Here is a 22,963-nt window from a genome sequence, read left to right on the forward strand (position 1 = left end):
CGCCCGCGCGTACTGGCGCAGCTCCCACGAGGCACGCCTCCTTTCCAGGCTCGGGGAAAGCCTCTCCCACAAACACCGTCCCGGCTGGGAAGTGAGGCGGAGTTTGGTCCCTCCCCTCCGGCAGCGCCGGGCACTCATCCGTCCGTCCTCCGTCCGTCCGTGCGGCGCACGGCGCCCTGCAGAAGGCCGGGACACCGCAGCAGGTACGGGCAGCGCTGCCCGTGGGCAACGAGGGCGAGGGGACGGCGGTGCTGAGTGGGGCGGGGAGGAGCTCTGGTCGTACCGAGCTCGCAGCCTTCTTACCCCACCCAAATCCATGCGGAAGGATAAGGGGGGGTTCGGCTGAGCCGGGGGGCGGGGGGAACGCGGCGGTGCCGGGCGGCTCCGCTAGGTGGGAGGAAAGGAAACTGCGCGGTATCGAATGTGGCTTCGGGTGTCCAGGGAGCGCCCGGCACCGCGAGAGGCGGAGTGGGACGGGGTGCTGCCGTGTGCGCACTGCTCCACTGGCTGCACGTCCTGGGGGCTCCGTCTCACCTGAGCTCTGGGAGCCTGGGAGATCCCAGCTCCTGTCCCAACTCCTTCAGAGCAGACGGGCAGCCACAGCCCTCTCAGGACGTTTCCTCTTCAGTGTTCTGAGCCCCGTGAGCTATCCGTGTTCATGTGCTGAGCTATGCACTGTCCCTCTGCAGAAGGATCTGCCACCAGCGCCTGCTGGACTTTACCCCCTCCTGCTCTTCTGGGCAGAACCTGGGGTAGAGTGTCGCAGAATCATAGAATGGCCTGGGTTGGAAGGGACCTCAAGGATCACGAAGGTCCAACCCCCCTGTGCCATGCAGGGCCACCAACCTCCCCATTTCACAGCAGCCCAGGCTGCCCAGGGCCCCATCCAACCTGGCTTTGAACACCTCCAGGGATGGACGGGGCATCACAGCCTCTCTGGGCAAGAGAGGTTGCAGAGTGCAGTGCACAGCACTCCCCATGACACAGCCCTGGGACTCACACAGGGGTCACACAGGTGCCCTCAGGGCAGCTCCAGGAGTAACCAGAGCTCACCCCTCTGCCTCCAGCTGTCAGTGGCAGTCGGCTGCCCCATTTGCTCCCAGGTAAATGCTGCCCTGCAGCTGTGGGTTGCTTTTCCCCACACCTAGTGGATGTGTGAATCCACCCTGCGCTCATAGGGCTGTGAGGGGGATATCTCCTTGTCAACCCTCACTGAAATGCCGGGGTTTGGAGGCTGCCTCCACGTGCAGAGTTTCTGTTGACTGGAAAAGCAGCTGAGCACAGCACATTTGTATTCCAGTGACAGCCTCAGCCTTGTCGTCCCGACACAAAGACCTCAGTGTGAAGGACTCCCCTTCCAGCCCCCCTGCTGTCCCCAGGCCAGCTCCTCCCCTCCAAGCAGAGCACAGAACAGTCAGAGGAAAAAAACCTTTACAAAGAGATGCACTGGCAGTGGTAACCCCTGGTGCACAAGTAAAGGACGCAATGGTTTCTTTCAGGGTGGAAGGATCTGGAGGTGTGGAGCCACAGGTTTCCATCCTGCCTCCACCTCCTGGGGAGCAGCCCTGTGCTATTCCCAACCCCCCCGAGCAGAGCAGTGAGCCAGCTGCTGCCTGCCTGCACCCTGCTGTGGGACCCTCTGCTCTTCCTAAGAAGCGATGGCATCGCTGTGGGCGAGAGCTCGGAAGGTGTTCATGAAAAGTCGTGCTTCAGGTAAGGAATGTCTTTTCTGCATCTGATCATAGAATCATAGAATGGCCTGGGTTGACCTCAAAGACCATCCAGCTCCAACCCCCTGCTGTGTGCAGGTCGCCAACCAGCAGCCCAGGCTGCCCAGAGCCACATCCAGCCTGGCCTTGAATGCCTGCAGGGATGGGGCATCCACAGCCTCCTTGGGCAACCTGTGCCAGTGCCTCACCACCCTCGGGGGGAAAAACTTCCTCCTCATATCCAACCCAAACCTCCCCTGTCTCACTTTAAAACCATTCCCCTTGTCCCATCACCACCCACCCTCACAAACAGCCATTCCCCCTCCTGTTTACACACTCCCTTCAAGTTCTGGAAGGCCACAATGAGGTCTCCCTGCAGCCTTCTCTTCTCCAGCCTAAAACCGTGAGCAAATGCAGCCTAGCAGACTGCTTGTGGTGCTGTGGCAAAAAGCAGTTCTGTGAGATGAGAAGCGGTGCTCACTGGGTTATGCCAACAGGAAAGGCAATATGACACCACACAGAGCTCTTCCAAAACATGACTTTTTATTTCTGCCTTTCTTGGATGAGGAGTAACACCCCCAGCAGCCCCAGAGCCACCCAGCACTGATCTGCAGCCCGCCCTAAGCTCTAAGGCTTCACAGGAAAACCAAGTTCGCTTTTGTTTGTTGTATTTGAGGCCCAAACTCTCAGTTCCCAAAATCCAGCATTTGGTCCATTGCTGATCACGCAGTGTTCCCCTGCTGACTCGCTGTTCTGGGTTAAAGCAGACCTTCCTGGGGCAGCGCTGTGATGAGGAGCAGCATTGGGGTGCTGCCGTGCAGCCCCGCAGCATCAGCACAGCAGCTGCTTGGCCACGTGCAAAGCTCCTCCAGTGCTGCTCTTAGCGAGGAGCCGCACAGCTGTGGGCAGAGCACGAGCTCGGCAGCCCAGCAGCCGCACTGTGAGGGCTCAGGCAGCACGTGTGCGTTCCGGGCAGAGCGGAGCGGAGCAGGTCAGGGCCGGGGGGCTCCGGGAGCAGCAGGACGGCTCGGCGGTCTCTCAGGAGGGCTCCCCGCGCGTCTCAGCCCCGCTCCGGCTTCTCTACGCCGCCAGGTCGAAGTCGTCGCGCTCCTGGTTGTAGTCGAGCACCTTGAGGCGCAGGCGTGAGGCGTCGGCCCAGGTGACGAAGTCCTCCACGGCGCGGGGCACGAGCAGTGCGGGGTCGGTGATCACCTCGGGCCCGACGCGGACGTGGCCCTGCTCCACGAAGGTGACGGCGTGCCGCAGGTTCTGCGCCATGCGCAGCTTCAGCAGCAGGCAGGGCAGGCGGCGGCGGCAGAACGAGGCGGCGGACACGCGCTCGCACACGGCCAGGGAGCGCCGCGAGGCCACGAGCCCCATCGCGTACAGCTTCTCCAGCAGCGCGGCGCCGCAGCGGGCGCGGAAGGCGGCGCTGGCCGGGCCCAGATCGCGCAGCCGCCGCGCCAAGGCGCGCACCTCCCGGGCCAGCGCCTTGTACCGCGCGTAGTCCTCGCGCCTCCCCACGCGGTACCGCCGCAGCGCCCGCACCTCGGCCAGGTTGCCGGGCGCCGCCTCCCAGCTCACCAGCTCCAGCCGCCGCAGCAGCTTCTGCTCGTGGTACTTCAGCTTGCGCACCATCTTGCCGCCTCCCGTGCCGCCGAGCCCTTCCGGGGAGGAGCGTCGGGGTCGCGGCCCGCCCCGCCTCCCCCGGTCCGGAACGGGGACGGCGGCGCTCGGCGGGCGGCGGGTGCGGGCGGAGCGGAGCCGGGCAGCGCCGCACCGAGGTGCCGCCCCGCGGTGGGCCGAGCGCCGTGCCGGGTGCTCGCCCGGGGCCCGCCCGCCCTTCGCTCCGCTCCTCGCGTCCCTGCGGCTCCGGGGCTCTCCTGATGCGCCGTGTTTTGTCCCCAGGTTTATCGGCGAAAGCGGCGGCGGAGATGGGCGGCGGCGGCTCGGAGAAAGGCTATCGGATCCCCGCCGGGAAGGGCCCGCACGCCGTGGGCTGCGCGGATCTGATGACCGGCAACGCGGCCGAGGTACGGAGCCGGGATGAGCCCAACGGCCGGCCGGGTTTGCGAGCGGGGCTGCCGGACGCGCTCTGGCTGAACGCGCTTTTCCAGCCCAGCACGGTGGGACAGCGGCAGCCCTTAGGCGTGGGTTCCGCGGACCGCGCGGCTCCTTCTGCGTGCTGTGCTCAAGAGGGTCCCGATGCGGGTCGGCGGGGCTGGGTGATGAGCGTGCGCTGCTTCAGCTGGGACAGAGCGTGAGACATGAGATGGTATCTCCGCGGAGAACAGGATGTCAGTTCTGCAGTTGGTAGGGCAGAAAGACAGCACGATAAGACAGGAACAGCGGTAGCCAGCTTGATGGGCTTGCTTACGAGTTTCTGTTTCATATCCTCTTGCTTTTTAATCGTGCTCTGCAGTTTTGCTCTCCACACTTGTGAGGTATCACCCGCTTGCAGAGCTCAGCCATGGGTTTTGCTCTGCTCCACGTGGCTTCTCTTACAGCACCAAAAAGGGTTGGTTTCTCTTTGCAGTCAACCCACGTCTTTTCCTTAGATAAGCAGTCAGCACCGTTACAATTCTTAGTGATAGATAATGAACCTTTCCCCTGTTCTGTTCAGCAGTTGCTCAGCAGGGGAAATTCACTGCGACTGCTCTGGGCTTGAATTAGTATAATTACCTGTCTGGCTGAAGCTTTGCTGCTTTCTTCCTTCATTGCCTTTGTGTCACAAATTGATGTAAATTTAGGAGAAAGATTTTCACACAGAGAGCGGTGAGGTGCTGGAACAGCTGCCCAGAGAGGCTGTGATGCCCCGTCCATCCCTGGAGGTATTCAAGGCCAGGTTGGATGGGGCCCTGGGCAGCCTGGGCTGCTGTGAAATGGGGAGGTTGGTGGCCCTGCGTGGCACAGGGGGGTTGGAGCTTCGTGATCCTTGAGGTCCCTTCCAGCCCAAACCATTCTGTGATTCTGTGATTAAGGCACAGGTGGAGCAGGACAGTGGGTTCAAAGTGCTTGTTGCACATCCCATTGCAGACTGGGAAGTATGAGTGCAGATTGCAGTGTCTGTGGGAGATTCCTTGCAGAGCTCTGTGCTGCAGTGTGCAGTTCACAGCAGGAGCAGAGGGATGGTGACACAGCACTGCCATCAGAGCTTAGCTTATATTGGACAATAATTTTCTCATAACATTCTCTGAATTCTCTGGAGCTGCAGCTGAAGTCCTTCCCTGTCGTAAATCTTTCCTTTGCCATACATCAGTGAACAGCAATCTTCCTTTTCCTCTGCTAATTCCAGGGAAGCTTTTTGCGCCTGTATTATCCATCATGCGACGACACAGATACTGAAGAGACGCCGTGGATTCCGGATAAAGAGTACTACCAGGGGCTGTCTGACTTCCTCAATGTGTACCGGGTCGTGGGAGAAAGGCTTTTCCAGTATTATGTTGGTAAGAGTGCTTCTGGTCCCCAAAGTGTTTGCAGAATTGGACTGATTCTCAGACGACCTCTCTGAAACCTGCAGTGTGCAGCCTACTGAGATCTCTCCTACAGAGAGGGTCTGTAGGTCTGTCGTTTCAGTAGTAATGACACGTGCTTCCATTTTCATGTAGGTTCAGTGACCTGTCCTGCAAAATCAAATGCTGCTTTTAAGCCAGGAGAAAAATACCCACTGCTTGTTTTTTCCCATGGACTTGGAGCTTTTCGGTAAGTCTGCAGCTCGTTGGCAAACTCTTTTGGTCATCCACAGTGATGTCAGTGTCCAGGAGTGGTGCTGAATGGGTCACAGGATGGGGTGAGATCCCCATGGGGCTGAACACGATGCAAAGAACAGGGTGCTATGTATCAGTGTGCTTCCATTGAAATCAAGGCCTGTAAATGAGGCAGGGTTGGCTTCTTTGTTTGTTTCCCCATTAAGTTTCTTTACTGTGAGAGTGGTGAGGTGCTGGAACAGCTGCCCAGAGAGGCTGTGATGCCCCGTCCATCCCTGGAGGTGTTCAAGGCCAGGTTGGATGGGGCCCTGGGCAGCCTGGGCTGCTGTGAAATGGGGAGGTTGGTGGCCCTGCATGGCACAGGGGGGTTGGAGCTTCGTGATCCTTGAGGTCCCTTCCAACCCTGGCCATATTGTATTTTAGAGGTGTAGGTATTTATTGAGCCATAAGGATGTTGTGAAGATGAGCTGCAACTAAAAGCAAAGCAGCACCAAGAAGCAATCACCAAAAGCACCCTTTGGGAACTGACACACGCAGCCTGCCCTGCTGGCTGAAACAGACAAAATAGGGTATGGGGGCTGGTGTGTCTGTGGCACAGTCAGTGTTTAAGGAGCTGTGCAACCAAAACAATTGTGTCCATGTGGTCACCAGAGTGTCTTTTGATTGCAGGACCATCTATTCTGCTATCTGCATAGAGATGGCTTCTCAAGGCTTTCTGGTGGCAGCTGTGGAGCACAGGTGTGTGTACTGCATCTTACTGAGTCTTGACAGAAAGAAACTTGCTCATAATAGAATGCTTCTTGTAGTATAGAAGAACTTTTCTTTTTGAAAGAGTAACTAACAGCTTCAGCTTCCTATTTGTCTAGCTCTATTCCCACCTAGCTGAACAAAGGGGAATTAATTTGAAGCCTTGAGGGAAAATTGTTGTGGGTAGTTATCGTTCATCATTCTTTAAGCACGCTCCTTTTCTCCCTGTTACTGTTAGAAGCCACAGAATGTAATGGTGGTGGGAGTTCTGGTGGGGTTTCTCCATTGTTTGGAAAGTCTTGTCTGCACTCAGTGGGGTGTGCAGCAGGGTTGGGAGCTTTGACTTCCTGAGACAGGTCAGAACTAAGGCTTTGAACTTGCTCCCAAACCAAATGGCTGCAACATCAGACGTAACCTTCTGTTATTTCAGAGATGAATCAGCTTCAGCGACGTATTTCTGTAAACAGAAGGCTGATTCTGAGCCAGAGGAGGAGTCTGCATCAAGCGTGGAGAAGGAGTGGATCTACTACAGGAGGCTCAGAGCAGGAGAGGAGGAACGCTGTGTGCGTCACAAGCAGGTACAGCCCAGGGCTGTGCTCTGCATGGGGCAGGAGAGCTGTGTGGTCAGCACTGAGTAATGCTAGCAAGGCTACATCTGCAGGCTGCTGCCATGGCTCTGTGGATATACAAAAAACTGCTGAGGATGGGAACGCCAACAACATCTTTCTTCCATATAAAGGAGAGGCTTTGGATGTAAGGAAGAGGTGAGGCGGTGAGGCGCTGCACAGGGTGCCCAGAGGTGCTGCTGCCCCGTCCTGCACGCAGCCAAGGCCAGGGGACGGGGCTCTGAGCACTGAGGAGCTGCGGTGTGCTGTGCGCTGCAGGCCTGCGCTGATGGCCTCCGGGGTCCCTTCCTGCTCAAACCGTTCTGTTGCTATGCTAAACTGCTTCTTCAGGAAAGCTTTCTCGTGAGGTGGTGCTGCCATGCCTGGTCAGCTCTTTCGCCTCTTTCTGTTTCTCCCCATATTCTGCTTCTCCTCCATTTCTGCACAGTTCTGCTCAGCTTTGTCTTTAAGGGACACAGAGTTGAATTCGGATGTGTGTGCAGCCTTAGCCGTCTTTTAGCTCTTGTTTATTGCTGGATAGCGAGATGAATCATCTCTGCTTTAAGGGAGATGTTTGCTTTGTCACCTTCAACACACTTACGTGGTTGAGGGTATGCAATGTAAAGAATGCAACTTCCTGATGATAAGCAGCATCCACGCTGGATGCCTTATAGCCATAGAGATAAGCTCTTCCAAGCACTGACCTGACCTTTAAAATGTGGGAGTGTGTTCTTCCACGCTGTGCAGACTCCACCAGAGAAGTGTTTATCTGACTGGGCCAAATGGGCAGCAGTACGAGTGTGCTTTCCTGTGTGCATAACAACATCCTCCTAAATGGGGCTAAATATGTCACATTGGAGCTTGTAAATAAACTGCAGGAGCTGCTGCCTGTGTATTTCACCAGTCAAGAAGTTAGGAGATGGAGATTTACTTGAAACTCAGGACATCCTGCTGGCTGGTGCAGTCAGTTGTTCCCAAAGACTCTGCTGCTCTTTGGTTCTTTTTGACATTTTTCTTCTACCAAAATATCAAAATCCAAACCACATGCCATACTGAACACTTAAGTCCTGTATTTGCAACAGCTTTAATACGTTTTTCATCAGTGTGTATGCATTGAAAATAGGAAGGGCTTGTAGGCTGTTTCCTGTTCCGGGTACATCCAGCATAAAGATGGCTTCAGAGCTGTAGAGATGGGGCAAAGTGATGCAATGGTGTTTGCTTACCAAAGTGAGCATGAGGAAGAGGCACAAGTCAGCCCTTCTTGTGGTTGTGTAACATAAGCCTCTGCACATCTCTGTACCTCCTCTGTGAGAAGTGAGAGAGCAGGGGTTGATGGTTTTTGGCCTGTGTTAATGGGACAAATTCCTGTGTGTGTGGAGGATCTACATAAGAGCTTCAGCATTTTTGGGCCTCCAAAATCCAGATTTCACATTGAACAAAACTTTTCAGGTTTTTATTTCACATAGCCAGTCTTCAGTTTGTAAGGGCTTACTGTGCCAGCCACTGAGGTACAGTATCAGGCTAAATGAACAGCGGGCCAGCAAAGCCAGCAGATACCCTATAACTCCCAATTCATTCCTCTGTTCTGCCCCATCTGTGTCTCCCAGGTACAGCAGAGAGCAGAGGAGTGCATCAAAGCACTCAACCTCATTCTAAAAATCAATTCAGGAGAGGAAGTGATGAATGTGCTGAACTCAGACTTTGACTGGAACCGCCTGAAGGTGAGTGAGAGCTGGTAGCTTCCTTCTGTTACATGCCCAGCCACAGCTCTGGTTTCCCTCTGCCATTTCTAACTGCTTGTAGACTATTCTGAATGTCTAACTGTAGATCTATGAACATGTTCTCAGGTCACCTGTATGGAGCTGAAACTGTGCTCTTCCAAATTCATTAGGATCTATTGCTTTAAAAAAACACTTCAGATTGAGAAAAAAAGAAGTCTCTTACAGCAGCTGGCTTTCTTTTGGCAGGATTCTGTTGATACTAGCAGAATAGCTGTGATGGGACACTCTTTTGGTGGTGCTACAGTTATTGAGAGTCTCAGCAAAGAAATTAGATTTAGGTAAGTATGTAAAACAAAGGAAGGGACACTTGGCACCTGAGCAGGGCACCTTACTTAAGGACCCATTAACTGGCTCTTGAAGAACAGTGGCTTGGCACATCTCATTTTCTCAGCTCATGCTTCAGTCAGCTTTGGGGATATGGTGGAACTTAATAGCTCTGTCATAGTTTGTTGTGATTCCCTGAGTGCTGGCAGACCAGCAAACAGAATAATGGATGGATCCTCTTCCCTGAGAGAAGAAACACGTTGCTACAAAATGATTCAGTAACGTTTACCTATTTGGTATCCTCAGATTTTCCCCATGTCTGCTGCAAATCAAAGCTGTGTGTCTGTGATAACACCCAGATGTTGTTTTTGGCAGGTGTGGCATTGCCCTTGATGCATGGATGCTCCCAGTAGGCGATGACACTTACCAAAGCAGCGTGCAGCAACCACTGCTCTTCATCAATTCTGAAAAATTCCAGTGGGCTTCCAATATCTTAAAGATGAGGAAGCTTAGCTCCAATGATACCAACAAGAAAATGATCACCATCAAGTAAGTGCCATGGATCCACCATTTCTGAAGCCTAAACGAGTCTTTGTTTCCAAAATTAATCCTCATGTTGGAGCTGTTCAGTTGCATGTGGCTGCAAGAATGACAGGCCCTGCTTCCTCAAGGCTTCACATTTAAATTAAGGAGTGGCCAGCAGGGACAGGGAGGTGATCGTCTCTGTCTGCTCTGCACTTGTGAGGCCCCATCTGCAGCACTGTGTCCAGGTCTGGGGGCCCCAGTAGAAGAAAGACAGGGAGCTGTTGGAGAGGGTCCAGAGGAGCCACAGAGATGAGCAGCGGGCTGCAGCACCTCCACTACAAAGACAGGCTGAGGGAGCTGGGCTTGTTCAGCATGGAGAAGAGAAGCTGCGGGGTGACCTCAGTGCAGCCTGCAGTACCTAAAGGGAGCCTGCAGACAGGAGGGGAGTCAGCTCTTGGAAAGGGGAGATGGCAGCAGGACAAGGGGAAATGGTTTGGAGCTGAGGGAGGGCAGATGGAGGTTGGATGTCAGGGGGAAGTTGTGTGCTATGAGAGTGGTGAGGTGCTGGAACAGCTGCCCAGAGAGGCTGTGATGCCCCGTCCATCCCTGGAGGTGTTCAAGGCCAGGTTGGATGGGGCCCTGGGCAGCCTGGGCTGCTATGAAATAGGGAGGTTGGTGGCCCTGCATGGCACAGGGGGGTTGAATCCCCATCCCTGGCTGTGTTTCAAACCATTTGGATGTGGTGCTCAGGGCCATGATTTAGCAGAGGGCTGTTAGAGTTGGGTAGGATGGCTGGGTTGTGGCTGGAATCAGTGATCTTTAAGGTCTTTTCCAACCTGAGCTATTCTGTGGTTCTTACAAAGCTGTTGCTCATTTCTCTTTGCAGGGGATCAGTACATCAGAGCTTTCCTGATTTTACTTTTGTGAGTGGAGAAATCATTGGAAAGTTTTTCAAGTTAAAAGGAGAAATAGATCCAAATGAAGCTATTGATATATGCAATCACGCTTCATTAGCCTTCCTGCAGAAACATCTGAGTAAGTGTCAGTTTATATCAAAGTGTGGTGTGAATCAAACCTCAATTCCTATGAAGCTTTTATTTAATAACTGCTGTTCAGTACGAGATCAAAAGTGAGAGCCTCATAAAAGTCTGAGCAGAAAAATACCACAGACTTTTCCTCGAGCTCTGTTATTTTTGTAACTTAAGCAACTCAAAGGAAGAACATTTACATTTCAACACCTTGTGCTGGTGTGCACAACTGCACTCCCTACTTTCCCAAACTGGACAAGGGGAATGGTTTTAAAGTGAGACAGGGGAGGTTTGGGTTGGATCTGAGGAGGAAGTTTTTCCCCCAGAGGGTGGTGAGGCAGTGGCACAGGTTGCCCAAGGAGGCTGTGGATGCCCCATCCCTGCAGGCATTCAAGGCCAGGCTGGATGTGGCTCTGGGCAGCCTGGGCTGCTGGTTGGTGACCTGCACACAGCAGGGGTTGGGACTGGAGGAGCTGTGGGCCTTTGCAACCCAGGCCATGCTGGGATTCATCTCCTATGTCGTTTTTCAGTATAGTGACAGTATAGATCTGTGTAACTCATTACTATTCGGGTTTTCTTTCCCCCCTTTTACAGGTCTTAAGAGAGATTTTGATAAGTGGGATTCACTTGTGGATGGCATAGGACCCAATGTTATTTCTGGTACCAACATTGACTTATCTCCGGCTGAATAAGGAATACAAGGAAGTACTGCAAAGGCCACGTTCATCAGGACACCACTGTTGGCCCATATTGCTTGGAGCTGATACAGCACTGGCCTCCTACACAGCTTTTGGGGTGTGAAACAATAACAACAACAACAAAAATCACAACAGGGAAAGATTTTAAGCTCAGAGGAGTTAGTGGGATTCTCTGAAATACTGCAACAGGGCAGCTCTTGCTTTGCAGGCAGTTGGCATGAGGAATCACTTGATGGTAATTTCTGACTTAGAGTCTACTTTGCAGAGATAAATTAAGCTCCAGGGAATCCAACTATCCAGTTTTGTCAGTCAGCAGCACCCAGCAAGTTTGGGGGTTGTTTTTTTTTTTTGCCATGTAAGAAAGAGCTCCTTAATTTGTTAAACTTAATTTGTTATGTAAGAGTATTTCAGTTGTGCTCCAGGAAGTGCTTCTCATCTGAACTTACTCCTTTTTGTGTTCATGCTCCACACTCCCAGGTGGCTCCATTCCAAAAGCTGCTAAAAAGGTCCCTCATAGCAAGCATAGTTCCCCCAAGGCAGAGCTTTTACAGCAGGGCCTCTCCTATCACTCCCTGTATCACTGCCATCACTGGTACTGCTGCTGATTACACTGGAATAGATGTACACTGCTGTTACTTGCTCCCTTTAAAAAGGGGGACACAACCAGTGTTTGATTGCAGTGATGGCTCACACAGTTGCAATACCCTTCATATGTTCACCTTTGTTCAGGTGCCAGCAGATACAGTGGGCTGTGAATGGCCAAATGCAGCTCTGCTTTCCAGAGCAAAACTGCCTGGAGCTGCTACAAGGAAGAACTCATAGAGGGGCACTGACTACTACTGACTGTAAGCTGTTTGTTCCAAAATAAGGCTACAAACAAGATGCAGGCAGAGCAGTTAACACTAATTAAGTATTTTATATAAGTCTGATCTTAACATGAGATTGCAGTGACAGCTGCAGTCTGTTTTTCAGAATTAAATTCTTTACAGCCTACTACTGTGTCTTGTCTCTACCACGAGCATCAACACGCATGCGTTTCTCTTACTGAGCCAGCACTAATGCTTGAGATCTCCTGTAACACTCAGAAAGCCCATTACAACACCTGGTGTTTGTAAGTCATTGTGGCAACCTCCAAAGAGACTGAAGAAGCTATGCTATCCAGAAGCATGGAGAACAAACATGACAAAACTGAAATGCACAGTAAGCTGCTGCTAGCTGTACAAGTCCTTACCCCACTGTATGGGAGCCATCCTGCTGGATCATCACATCTGGAGGAAAGGCCTCGTGTTTTAGTGCCATTAAGGCTGTGCTAGGAGTACAAGCTCTGTTTTGTACCAATGGTGTAGTGGTTCAAAAGGCTCAGCATGGCTCACAGTGCTCTAGAGAACTACCTGGGGGTCAAAGCAGAACCATGAACTGCAGGACGTGCATAGCTGCATCTGAGTGTGGTACAGGTGAACAAATATCCTTGGCACACACAGTATTTGGCCATTGGAAAAGAAAGCACTAAACAGCATTTGCCAGCACAAGCTTTATTCCAGCTTCTTAATTGCTTTGTAATGACACAAAATGCAAGGCTTCAGTCCTGAACAACCTCATTTCGCTACAGAGGAAAAAAACTTCCCTCAAAAATACTCTGAATTTTCCTAAACCTAAAGAAACAAAACCAAACCAATGCAACAGCAGATATCACCACAGCAGCTCATGGGAAGCTCTTCATCAAGAACCCACTATCAGCTAGGCATAAGTTAGTGCCACACCAGCATTTGGTAAGGGATGCCTGTCAAGAGGCACAGTGTTTGATTAAGGCACAATTTTAAAATGCCCAACAGACAGCACCAGTCTGCCACCAGCCACTGTTCATGACAAGGAGGTCTGGCAGTAGCAGGCATCTGCTCAGTTGTGTAGAACACCCAAGTGCGTTGGCTGTATATTTCCTATAAAAACCCATTTTTGTGGGAATGGATGTGCATGCAGAGACTTATTACACCTCATGTGGTAAATAAGTTCTTTTTCAGAAAGGCTGGAGAACATGAGGATCTTCAGATCTAGCTGAACTGCAGCCACTTTGCTCTTCTATGGAGAAGAAAAAACAGATCAGATGCACGAAGACGTTCCCATAAACATGTATAAATGCATTATTTGAAATCACAATCACCTACAAGCCTTCAGACCAAACATTATCAGCTTGTTGGACCACACTAAAAGACTACACTTAGGAGAAGTTCAGTGTAACGACAATTCATCTCCAACAACTGAAGGGTTCAAGCAGATCAGGAACAGTGCTCTCAGACCAGGTTTAAGTTCAAAGCCACTCCAGCCCTCACTGGGTGCATCAGCAGCCACAGTTGGAGCTTCTGCACCCTGTCCATCGGCTCCCTCCTACTCCAAGTGCCCTTCCAGCCAATTGCACAGGTGTGCATCACGCTCCAGTTCCACCACACGTGGCCGTGCGGCCTTCACTAACGCTAACTCAGCTCTTGCTAAGAGGACATACTGATTGGAGACCATCAAAGTACTCAAGAATTGAGAGAGAAATTTGGACAGTAATAATTACCAGCCCTGGAGGAAAAAGAACACTTAAATGAAGCCGTGAGAACTGTAAGCATATCACACCAGAGACAGCAAGAGGGTAAGCCTGCGTTTGCATGGTGCAAATGAGAATGGACCGGTTTGAAGGTTCACCAGTCCAACTTCCTAATCAAGCTCTCTCAAATCCCTTCTTGCCTAACATAGCACTGCTGCAGGCTTCACTGTTTGCTACTCACAGACAAGTCCATTCAGCACAGCTGTACTGAAATACAGTTTCCCATGGGTGAAACACAAGTTGCTCAGAGAGCTTCTGCAGACTCCATCCTTGGATCGATCCAGACCTGAACGGAAGGCCCTAAGCAACCTGATCTATTTGACACTGCTTTGAGCAGGCACAGGAAAACAAAGGCCTTTCAAAAACTCCTTTCAACCAGAACTGCTCTACAATTCCCATAGATTACAGCAACTGTGCATGATTAGAAGAACCTGTCCTACGTCCTGTGGTAAACAGAACAGGTATTTCACTTCAAAATTTCTCAATAAAATCAAAGATGTATGAGCATTTACTAGAATTAGAAAGCATCCAGTCCCTGAGCATCCAACCTCTTTGAGGTGCTCAAAGCAGTCTTACCTTGAAGTAAAGATTCCTCTGGCAGGGACAGCACATCTTCTGTCACATGAGTAGTTCTCTAAACAGAAGGGGATTCTGTTAGGAAGTCTGCACGATTGCCAAAATATTCTCCATTCTTCCATGTTTCTTGTAGAATTAGATTAACTTTTTACATCAGCCTTGCTGGACACTCCGGCACTGCTTCCCCCACTGCCCCTCACCCTTAAGTCATTATAGATATCTCCTGCTCATTTTTAATTTGATGCAAAAACTACATATGAATGATCAACTGAACATTCATTGGGCTATCATCATCAGTAGCACAGCTGAAAACCTCAATTCTGAGTTCCAGATATGAGTTTTTCATTGGTTGGTGCTACCTGAAGTTGTAGAAAACTTTACCATTTCCTAATTAGTTAGCAATATAAGTATTTTCCATTACCTACCAATTATATGCTATGCTACCATGATTAGGAGCAGGTCAGAGACTGACCTGCTGGAGAGGAGCTCTGCTCTCCAGAAGGACCTGGGTGTCCTGGTGGACAACAGGCTGTCCATGAGCCAGCAGTGTGCCCTGGGGCCAAGAAGGCCAGTGGCATCCTTTGATGAACAGAGCATGGCCTGCAGGTCGAGGGAGGTGATCCTCCCCCTCTGTTCTGTTCGGCCACATTTAGACCACTGTGCCCAGTTCTGGGCTCCCCAGTCCCAAAAAGACAGGGATCTCCTAGAAGGAGTCCAGCGGAGGGCCACAAAGAGGATGAAGGGCATGGAGCATCTCCTGTATGAGGAAAGGCTGAGTGACCTGGGGCTGTTCAGCTTGGGGAAAAGAGGGCTGAGGAGGGGTCTGATCAATGTTTATAAATATCTGAAGGGAGGTGGAGAGAAATGGATGAGGCCAGGCTCTTGGTGGTGTGCCGTGACAGGACAAGGAGCACCATACCTCAGGTGATGTGCCAGCCCAGCTGGGAATAACGTTCCAGACGTTCTCAGGATCTACAACCTCCTCACTGCCACTGCAGAGATTCAGTACCTGTATGGACAGAGCCAACTATGTGCAGCCTGAGAATACATTCAAAGAAAACACAGCAGTAGAAAAAACACAGCTGAGGATTCCTCACCTCCTACAATGCTTTCCATCTGGATCTTCTAAGCAAGATATAATTAGCCACTAATAAACCTGACTATCACTATTGATTTCTTTGTTAAAATTAGATTCACTGTTGAAGTACGTCACATTTGGTTCCCTCTACAGCACCCTAGCTCAAACCTCTCCTCGGATGCTAATCCAGGTATTGCGAGAGAGAAAGGCTGGAAAGCATCAATCAGAGCCAGCAGGAGGCAGATTGAAAGAGATGCCACCCTATAATCTGACATTCATCACCTACAAGCAGCTGGATCAGGCTTAGATAGCTAAGGAATTTACTAGCGATGGTCTTGGCTTCTACACCCTCAAGCATTCAGCCTTTCAGAGTTACTGTCATGAAATAATCACTTGAATTTGCAATTGCAAATTACAGTTCAAGGAACTTTTATAGACATACGATGTCTGTGTATGTATAGACACGTGTCTGCACATACAAACACACCCCAGACTGGAGGAAGAATCACAACCCATTCACAAACTGACTCCAGCTTTAAGAACAGAAGCACAAGGCAGCCCTGTCTGCTGTAACGCAGTGTTCACGTTAACTCCCACCAGCCATACACCCAGCCAAGATGCCTATTTCATGGCAGTGAGTAGTTGTATGTCAGTCATAATACATGCTACAATTTGAATTTCTTTCCAAGTTTTCACCGTTTTAACACTAATTCCTTAAAGAATCAGTAAAAAGATGCCAAGTCTCATGGGCATTTAATGGTAACACAGCTTCAAAGCTAAATACTAAGTTGCAATCCCAACATAGCAGAACTACACCAGGAAACATGCCAGAAACCAGGGACACATCTTTCTGTCCTCACAGACCATGAAGGTGAGAAAGATTGTGAACGCAATATCAAGTACTGAGAGAGCATCCATTCAGGATGAGATGGCTGTTTCTATCTAGCCTAGAAGCCCAGAATCACACTTTGCATTACTAAGTGGGTTTTTTTTCCTGCAGCAGACTTCTGAAAAGTTTGGCATAAGACAAAAGAAGGACCATGTCTTAACTACAGCAAGGAGCATTCAGTCATACTTACCCTGGTGCCCTTCTCAGATACCTCCAAAATGAGAGCCTCGCACCACTGCTGAGATGTCCACACCACACACTTGGAGCCAACAGCAAAGCCCTTCAGCTTACAAGTATATCCACTGCATCCTGCAACATCACAGAACCACAGAATGGCCGGGTTGGAAGGGACCTCAAGGATCACGAAGCTCCAACCCCCCTGTGCCATGCAGGGCCACCAACCTCCCCATTTCACAGCAGCCCAGGCTGCCCAGGGCCCCATCCAACCTGGCCTTGAACACCTCCAGGGATGGACGGGGCATCACAGCCTCTCTGGGCAGCTGTTCCAGCACCTCACCACTCTCACAGCACACAACTTCCCCCGACATCCAACCTCCAGCTGCCCTCCTTGTGACGTACGAATGGAGGAGGAAAGCCAATCAAAAGACTCAGCTCCCTCACTACTGCCCCACAGTCCCCCAGCAGCCCTCCAAACTATTTTAATTAATAAGTAATTGGAAGCCAGCAATCTGTTATACTGAACAGCCTTGAAAATGTATTCTTGTTTAGAGGTTGTTACATCAACCTCTCAAAGACTGACTGCTGTGTTACCTATGAGATACTAAACATTCTGCTTTCCACAACCCATCTGAAGTTATCGCTAACATAAAGTCCTCATAGTTTATTAGGGAATAAATCAGATTTCTATAGGAAAGCTATTTTCATGTTTAAATGAATATTTTGATTACTTAGCCCCTGAAAATCAGATACTCTACCTGCACTATAGTCAGCCATGTTATCACTTTGCTTTTTTCCTGCTTCTTCACTAGGTTTACAGTCTGAAGACTGCATGTGTGTAGGAGTGCTTCCACATTCTTTAAACAACTCCTCCATGTCTTGCTGCGTCCATTCTTTCACATAACAGTCATCGTTCTTGTGCAAATCCAGAAGCTGATCAATCTCGGCACCAGGGGCCTTTGGTTGTTTCTCAGGTCTACCATCAGATGAAGGCAGCATGAGGGGAGGCTCTACTTCCATCCAGTCTTCTTGCACAGCTTCTGCTCCATGCACCCCAGAGCAATTCAATTCCAGCACCTCTGCAGTCTGCCTCAGAGGCAGAAAATCAGAAGGAAACAGCTCTGCTGTCTTCCCTGCATCACTAACAGAGGGCATTGAGCTCTCTCCCTCACTAAGTGAAGGCACGGTTCCAGACTGCAGGAGTGCTGAGTGCCCCATCTCCTCACACAGGAGCAGGGGCTCACGTACTTCCAGCACTTTCTCTCTCGCTTCACTGCCTGAAGCAGTCTGCATTCCAAGTGCCTCTGTTTCAAGTGCTTCCCTCATCTCATCAGTGACTGAGGGCAGTGCTGCTATTTCCTCCAGCTCCAGTATCAACTCTTTCAAGTCATCATAAGAAGAGTGCATTTGCAATTCAACTAGTTCGATCAGTGCCTCTGTTGTATCACCCATCGAAGGCTCTACCTGGAGCCATCTCATCAGCTCTTCTTCATTTCCTGGCAGAGGGCTGGCTGCCTCGACTTCTGCCTTCACCTCAGCATCCTGCAGAAACAGTAATTCAGGTGGCTCTTGTAGTGCAGATTTCATTCCACCTCCCAAACCGTGAAGACTGCAGCTTCCTCTTGGCTCTAATAATACTTTGCTACTGCTCTCATCTTCCAGTGGAGCAGTCTCTTTATCAAAGCTGCTTCCATGCTCAGCTGTTTCACATCCACCAGCCACCTCCCGAGACTCAGCAGACACTTTTGCTTCAGACCCACCTGAACACCCACAAGGTTCACCCGAGGAGCACTGGGAACAAAGCAAAGCACTTTCCCTTACTTCTTGAGCTAATCCACAGGTAGCAGTTTCTCTTTTGAGACAAAGACCCGCATCACTGTTTGAACTTCTGTTTCCTTCTAAGGAACCCTCAGGGTCTGGAATATCTTTGTGACCACTTCCCATATCAGCCTTCCAAAAAGATTTCATCTCTTCGTTAATATTCCTCCCAGGAGACTCCAGTTTGACAGCACACAGAGGGACTTCAAAAGCTTTATTCTCCTGGGTTCCAAGAACTTCAGCTTCTAGTAGGAGCTCTACAGTCATATCATAAAACTTGTCTTTGGCTTCACTAAGCCACGAGCCCTCTGAGGGACTGAAACCTGACAGACAGCAAGCAAATGCTTGATTAGGCACCTGAAGCAATTCACCTGGAATTGCTTTGAGCATCTCCAAGCTAACAGTCTCCTCACTTCCATAGTCCACATGGATAACAGCTACATCGTTGCCCTTCACGCTGCTGACCTTAGCTCTGTAGAACTTCCCATCTTCGCTGTACTTCGCTAGGCAAATATCACCACTTTTAATGCAGCTGTCCATAGAGTTTAGTCCAAGGTTTTCGGCTTCCTTTATTTTTTCCTCTACGTAGGTCATGTTTTTTTCATCAGCACTGCAACTCCAAAAATAGTCTGGACCATTCACCACCGTGATATAAACATGTACAGTCTGGCCTGCCTCGGGGAACTTCCAGGTAAGTGATGTACAGTCACAGGAAGCTTCATTTTGCGCCCCAGGAGACGAAGGCTCACACGTATTTATCACATCACTTCTATCAAGCATTCCATTTGAATAAGATCTTTCATCCACTAAATCCACTGTTATTTCACCTTGATCATCGCTCAGAATAACTCCCCATTTACCATCAACCTCCTCCACAAATTCACATGTTAGCAGAGCCTCATTTACCCTCTTTGTGAAGCAAGGAGCTGCTTTCTCTGCCCAGCCTGTACTCATTTTGCATTTAAGCCCACCTAGGAAGCAGTGAATGCCTATTGCTGGAATAGATTCTAAGTCTTCAGGGAGCCTGCGCACTTGATCAACATCAACTACTGAAGTATTACCATAATCAATATATCGGACGCTAATCAAATGGTCAGAAGCCTTCTCTTTTACCACTGCCCTGTACCACAGGCTGTCATCTGAATACAGAGCACAGATTAAGTCCCCAGCTTGCAAGAGCTGCCCGCAGGGGATCTTTGCTAGCATTTCATCCTTTAAGCATTCCGAAATGCTGTGAAGTTGAGCCTCATCACTTGCCAGTTGAACATAAAAATCTAAAGGATTATTTACATAGGAGACATATGCCAACGCTGTGAGAGCCGGCACCACGCTCTGCTGTGGCAGATCAGTTACACGCTTCAGCAGCACACAACTGCCTTCAGTATCACGTTTATTATCCGACTCTGCATCCATCTCGGCAGAGAGCAGAGACTGCATTTCCTCCACCTTATTTAACAGAGCATCTTTCTTACTGCTGACCTTCCCCTCAGATGCCAGTAACCCAGCAGCCCTTTCTCTCTTTGCAGCAGGCTGGAGAAGGTTTACATCTTTTTCTTTGACCTGCATTTTGCTACTCCTCTCTCCTCCTTGGGCTTCAGGTCTGCAGTTTTTGCTTTCTCCTGCATTTGGAGGAAAGTGTGCATCCCCATTCCTCTTTTCCATACCCATACTAGAGTACAGAGCTGTACTCCTTACACACCTACACACTTCTGCATTGTTTCTTAATCTGAACTCCTCCTTCAATTTTGCATTGATTTGCATGTTACCATCAAACAGCTCAATCAACAGTTTCCCACCAGATTCTTTTGCTACAACAATTGCCTTTAATTGCCTTTCAAGGACAGCTTGCTTAAACCACGCTGTAGCTTCCTGGGGAACATTAGGTACGTCAGCCAAGGAACACTTTATGGCCTGCATTGGCAAAAGCAAGATATCATGAGCATCACCCGGAATAGGAAACAGTTGATCTTCTTCAATGGTCTCTGTGTTCCCAAAATCCACAAAAAAGACTTCCTTGGCGGGTTTTGTTTTTGTAAGGACCCCCCGGTACCAGTGGCTGTCAGTATACCTGGCGAGACACAGCTCACCAAACCTCTGCCAGGTTTCTAAGCCCGACGTCATCCCTCTGAGACGAGAAACGTTTTCACTGAGCTGCAACAGGACATTCGCACACCTTTCAAGTTGGCAGTAAAATGTCTGAGGATCATCAACGTGCGTAATAAAAACATCTTCTTCACTCCCGATTTTGATCTCGTGCATGGAATAATAGAAAGAATGCAGTCGAACGGAGGCTGCCAGAGGCGTTTGAGGCGGCAGACGTTTGGCCACACCTCTGTCTGTCAGAAATTGGGATGCGCTCTGGAAAGGCGTCATTAAATCTACGATGTTGAACAGCTCCCTGTTGTTCCTCGAAGCCAAGGCAAATATGGTACATTGCAGTTCAAACTGATTTGAGGAGGCATCAACAAACTCCTGGAAAGCCAGGATCGCAGCTTCATCCCAAACAAACGGGTCCGGACCATTAGGGTGGATTAGGTTGTAAAGGCTGCACCTGAAGGCCTGGGCCTTCAGCTTGAGGAAGCGCTCGTTAATGGAGCGGAGACTCGTTAGGGACACCAGCTCCCTGTTGCCGTAGTCCACATACATGACCTCTACTTCACCCGCAGGACTGACATCGCTGACAATTAAAGCCCTGTACCACCGTTTGTCCTCTGAGTACCGGGCCAAGCACGCCGACTGCGGCCAGGCGTGCGGCTGGGACGCGCTCTCACAGTACTCCTGGATTTCAGCCATCAACGCAGTGAACTCACCACACTTCTTCAACTGGCACCAGAAATAACCGGGGCTCTCAGCACACGTTACAACCACATCGACCGTGCATCCCACTTCCAGCTGACCCCCGTAGGAGGGACCGGGCCTCATTTCCACGTAGCTCCGCCCGCACGGGGCCGCCGGCTCTCCTTCGCCGTCGCACAGGTGGGCAGGGGAGGCGCCACTTTCGGCCTCGCGCGGCAGGCAGCGCCGGAGCAGCTGGCCGAAGGCACCGGGAGACGCGTGCCCGGCCAGGCCCAGCCGCCGCATCTGAGCCACGAGCAGGGGCAGCTCCAGCACCAGCAGCCGCTGCGGCACCAGCAGCTCCCGCACGATGCCGGGCAGCTCCTTGCCGTGCAGGCAGCGCAGCAGCTCCATCGCCTCCTCCGTCCAGGCGGAGCTCGACGCGTCTCCGCACGCTCCGGCCGCGGGGCTCTCGGGCGGCACCAGGTCGGCCACCACGCAGCCCAGCGCCTCGGGCGGCGGACCGAACAGCTCCGGGCCGCCCCGCGCCAGGTACTCGGCGGACACCGTCACCGCGCGACCCTCGTCGAGCAGGAACACGCGGCGGCCGCGGCCGCGGAGGCTCAGCACCCGGCAGCGGTGCCACAGCCCGGCCAGCTCCACCAGCCCCAGCTCCCCGGCGCGAAGCTCCGCGCCTCCCGCCAGCCGTCCGGCTCCACGCTCGCTCCCCGCGGCCGCCCGGATGTCGGCGCACGGCCGGACGCGCTCCGCGCGGCGCTCACCCAACGCTCCCCACAGCCGCACCACGGGCGCCGTCGGTCGCACGTCCACGGCCCGGACCTGCAGCGAGACGGCGGCCCCAGGGCCAGGCAGCTCCGGCACGGAGCCCATCGCGCCCCGCGTAGACGGCGGCCGCCTCTCCGAGTGTGCAGCGGTGCGGCGGACGGCGACCGGGCAGCAGGTGAGCCCATGGGCGGCCCCGGAGGGGCGGAGCAGAAGGAGGAGGAGCAGCGCAACGCACACGACGCCGTCCCGTTACGGCAGGTGCACGCAGCTCCGTAAATACGCGAGTTACCGTCGGGGCGCGCCGAACCGGCTCGGCCCCCCTCGCCGCGCACGGGCCGCCCCACGCCGGCTGTGCGGTAACGGCACGGCGCGGGGCAGAGCCTCCCGAGCGCGCTTCGCCGCCATTGGCCGAGAGGGCGCCGGGGGCGGGACATAGGAGCGGGGCTTGGCGGCTATTGGCTGGCGGACCGGCGGTGTCAGGGCGGGCCGGAAGGCGCTCTGGCGCTCCCTCGGCGCGGCCTGCAGTTCGGGGCGCTGCCGGCAGGGGGCGCGCGCGCCGCCTCTGAGAACGTCTGGCCGCAGCAAAGGTGGGCACCGCGCTTGGCCGCACTGCGGGCCGCGTGTCCCCGCTCTCACAGACCGGCTGTGTCTCTAGGGACAGCTGGAAGCTGAGAGGGGCAGGTCCGAGGCTGAGCAGGAAGGGATGCTCCTTTAGGGCTCTCTGACTGCTATAAGCTGCATAAGAATGAACGACCAGAGCCCTCCCTTCCGAGCCGGCACAGCACGGCCCGCTGCCCCCAGGTGTCGCAGCGCCCACAGCACAGCCCTGCTTGCACTCACTGCACCTCCCTGCGCCGTGACTTTACTTACACTTTTCTCTCCAAACTGGCTCTCGTTCAGCACTGTCTCCCCGAAGGCAGGCACTGCTCCTTCCCTGCAGCTTTCTTCCAAAGGGAAGGAAGCAAAGCAATCCGTACAGCCCTAATTTCTTACACGGAATATGCTCAGAAGCTTCCGAAGTGACACTTATGGCAGCAGAGCTCGGCACAGAACTGGTCAATAAAGATAGGAAACAGGACGGGCCGGGTGGGGTTGCCTGAGGGAAGGGAAATCTGGCTTTCCTGTTCTTTGTTTTGTAAATATTGACATGGTTTTGTAATGTTAAAAAGAACAAACACTGTAGAGCCTTCTGATCTGTGCCTCTGTAAGCCAG

At 51.9% G+C, this 22,963-nt stretch overlaps 3 protein-coding genes across 3 annotated transcripts; 1 reads left to right on the plus strand and 2 right to left on the minus strand.

The window, feature by feature from the left end:
• Positions 1-94: 94 nt before the first annotated feature.
• PLA2G7 (phospholipase A2 group VII) lies at positions 95-12,057 on the plus strand. Its single transcript, XM_048935364.1, has 12 exons — positions 95-203; positions 1,500-1,713; positions 3,618-3,742; positions 5,005-5,155; positions 5,318-5,411; positions 6,086-6,154; positions 6,594-6,741; positions 8,376-8,489; positions 8,736-8,827; positions 9,189-9,362; positions 10,225-10,373; positions 10,961-12,057. Exons 2-12 carry the CDS (start codon positions 1,659-1,661, stop codon positions 11,056-11,058), a joined length of 1,269 nt encoding a protein of 422 aa, XP_048791321.1. The 5' UTR covers positions 95-203; positions 1,500-1,658; the 3' UTR covers positions 11,059-12,057.
• On the minus strand, positions 2,234-3,392 carry IMP3 (IMP U3 small nucleolar ribonucleoprotein 3). Its single transcript, XM_048935392.1, has one exon. It carries the CDS (start codon positions 3,345-3,347, stop codon positions 2,790-2,792), a length of 558 nt encoding a protein of 185 aa, XP_048791349.1. The 5' UTR covers positions 3,348-3,392; the 3' UTR covers positions 2,234-2,789.
• Positions 11,392-22,079, minus strand: TDRD6 (tudor domain containing 6). Its single transcript, XM_048935321.1, has 5 exons — positions 17,130-22,079; positions 16,385-16,503; positions 15,147-15,236; positions 14,228-14,285; positions 11,392-13,140 (listed from the first exon to the last, which is right to left on the minus strand). The coding sequence occupies exons 1-5, from the start codon at positions 21,853-21,855 to the stop codon at positions 13,079-13,081; spliced, it is 5,055 nt and encodes a 1,684-aa protein (XP_048791278.1). The 5' UTR covers positions 21,856-22,079; the 3' UTR covers positions 11,392-13,078.
• Between the last annotated feature and the right edge of the window lie 884 nt (positions 22,080-22,963).

The sequence above is a fragment of the Lagopus muta genome, chromosome 2, assembly GCF_023343835.1.
Source record: "Lagopus muta isolate bLagMut1 chromosome 2, bLagMut1 primary, whole genome shotgun sequence".
NCBI classification, from domain to species: Eukaryota; Metazoa; Chordata; class Aves; order Galliformes; family Phasianidae; genus Lagopus; species Lagopus muta.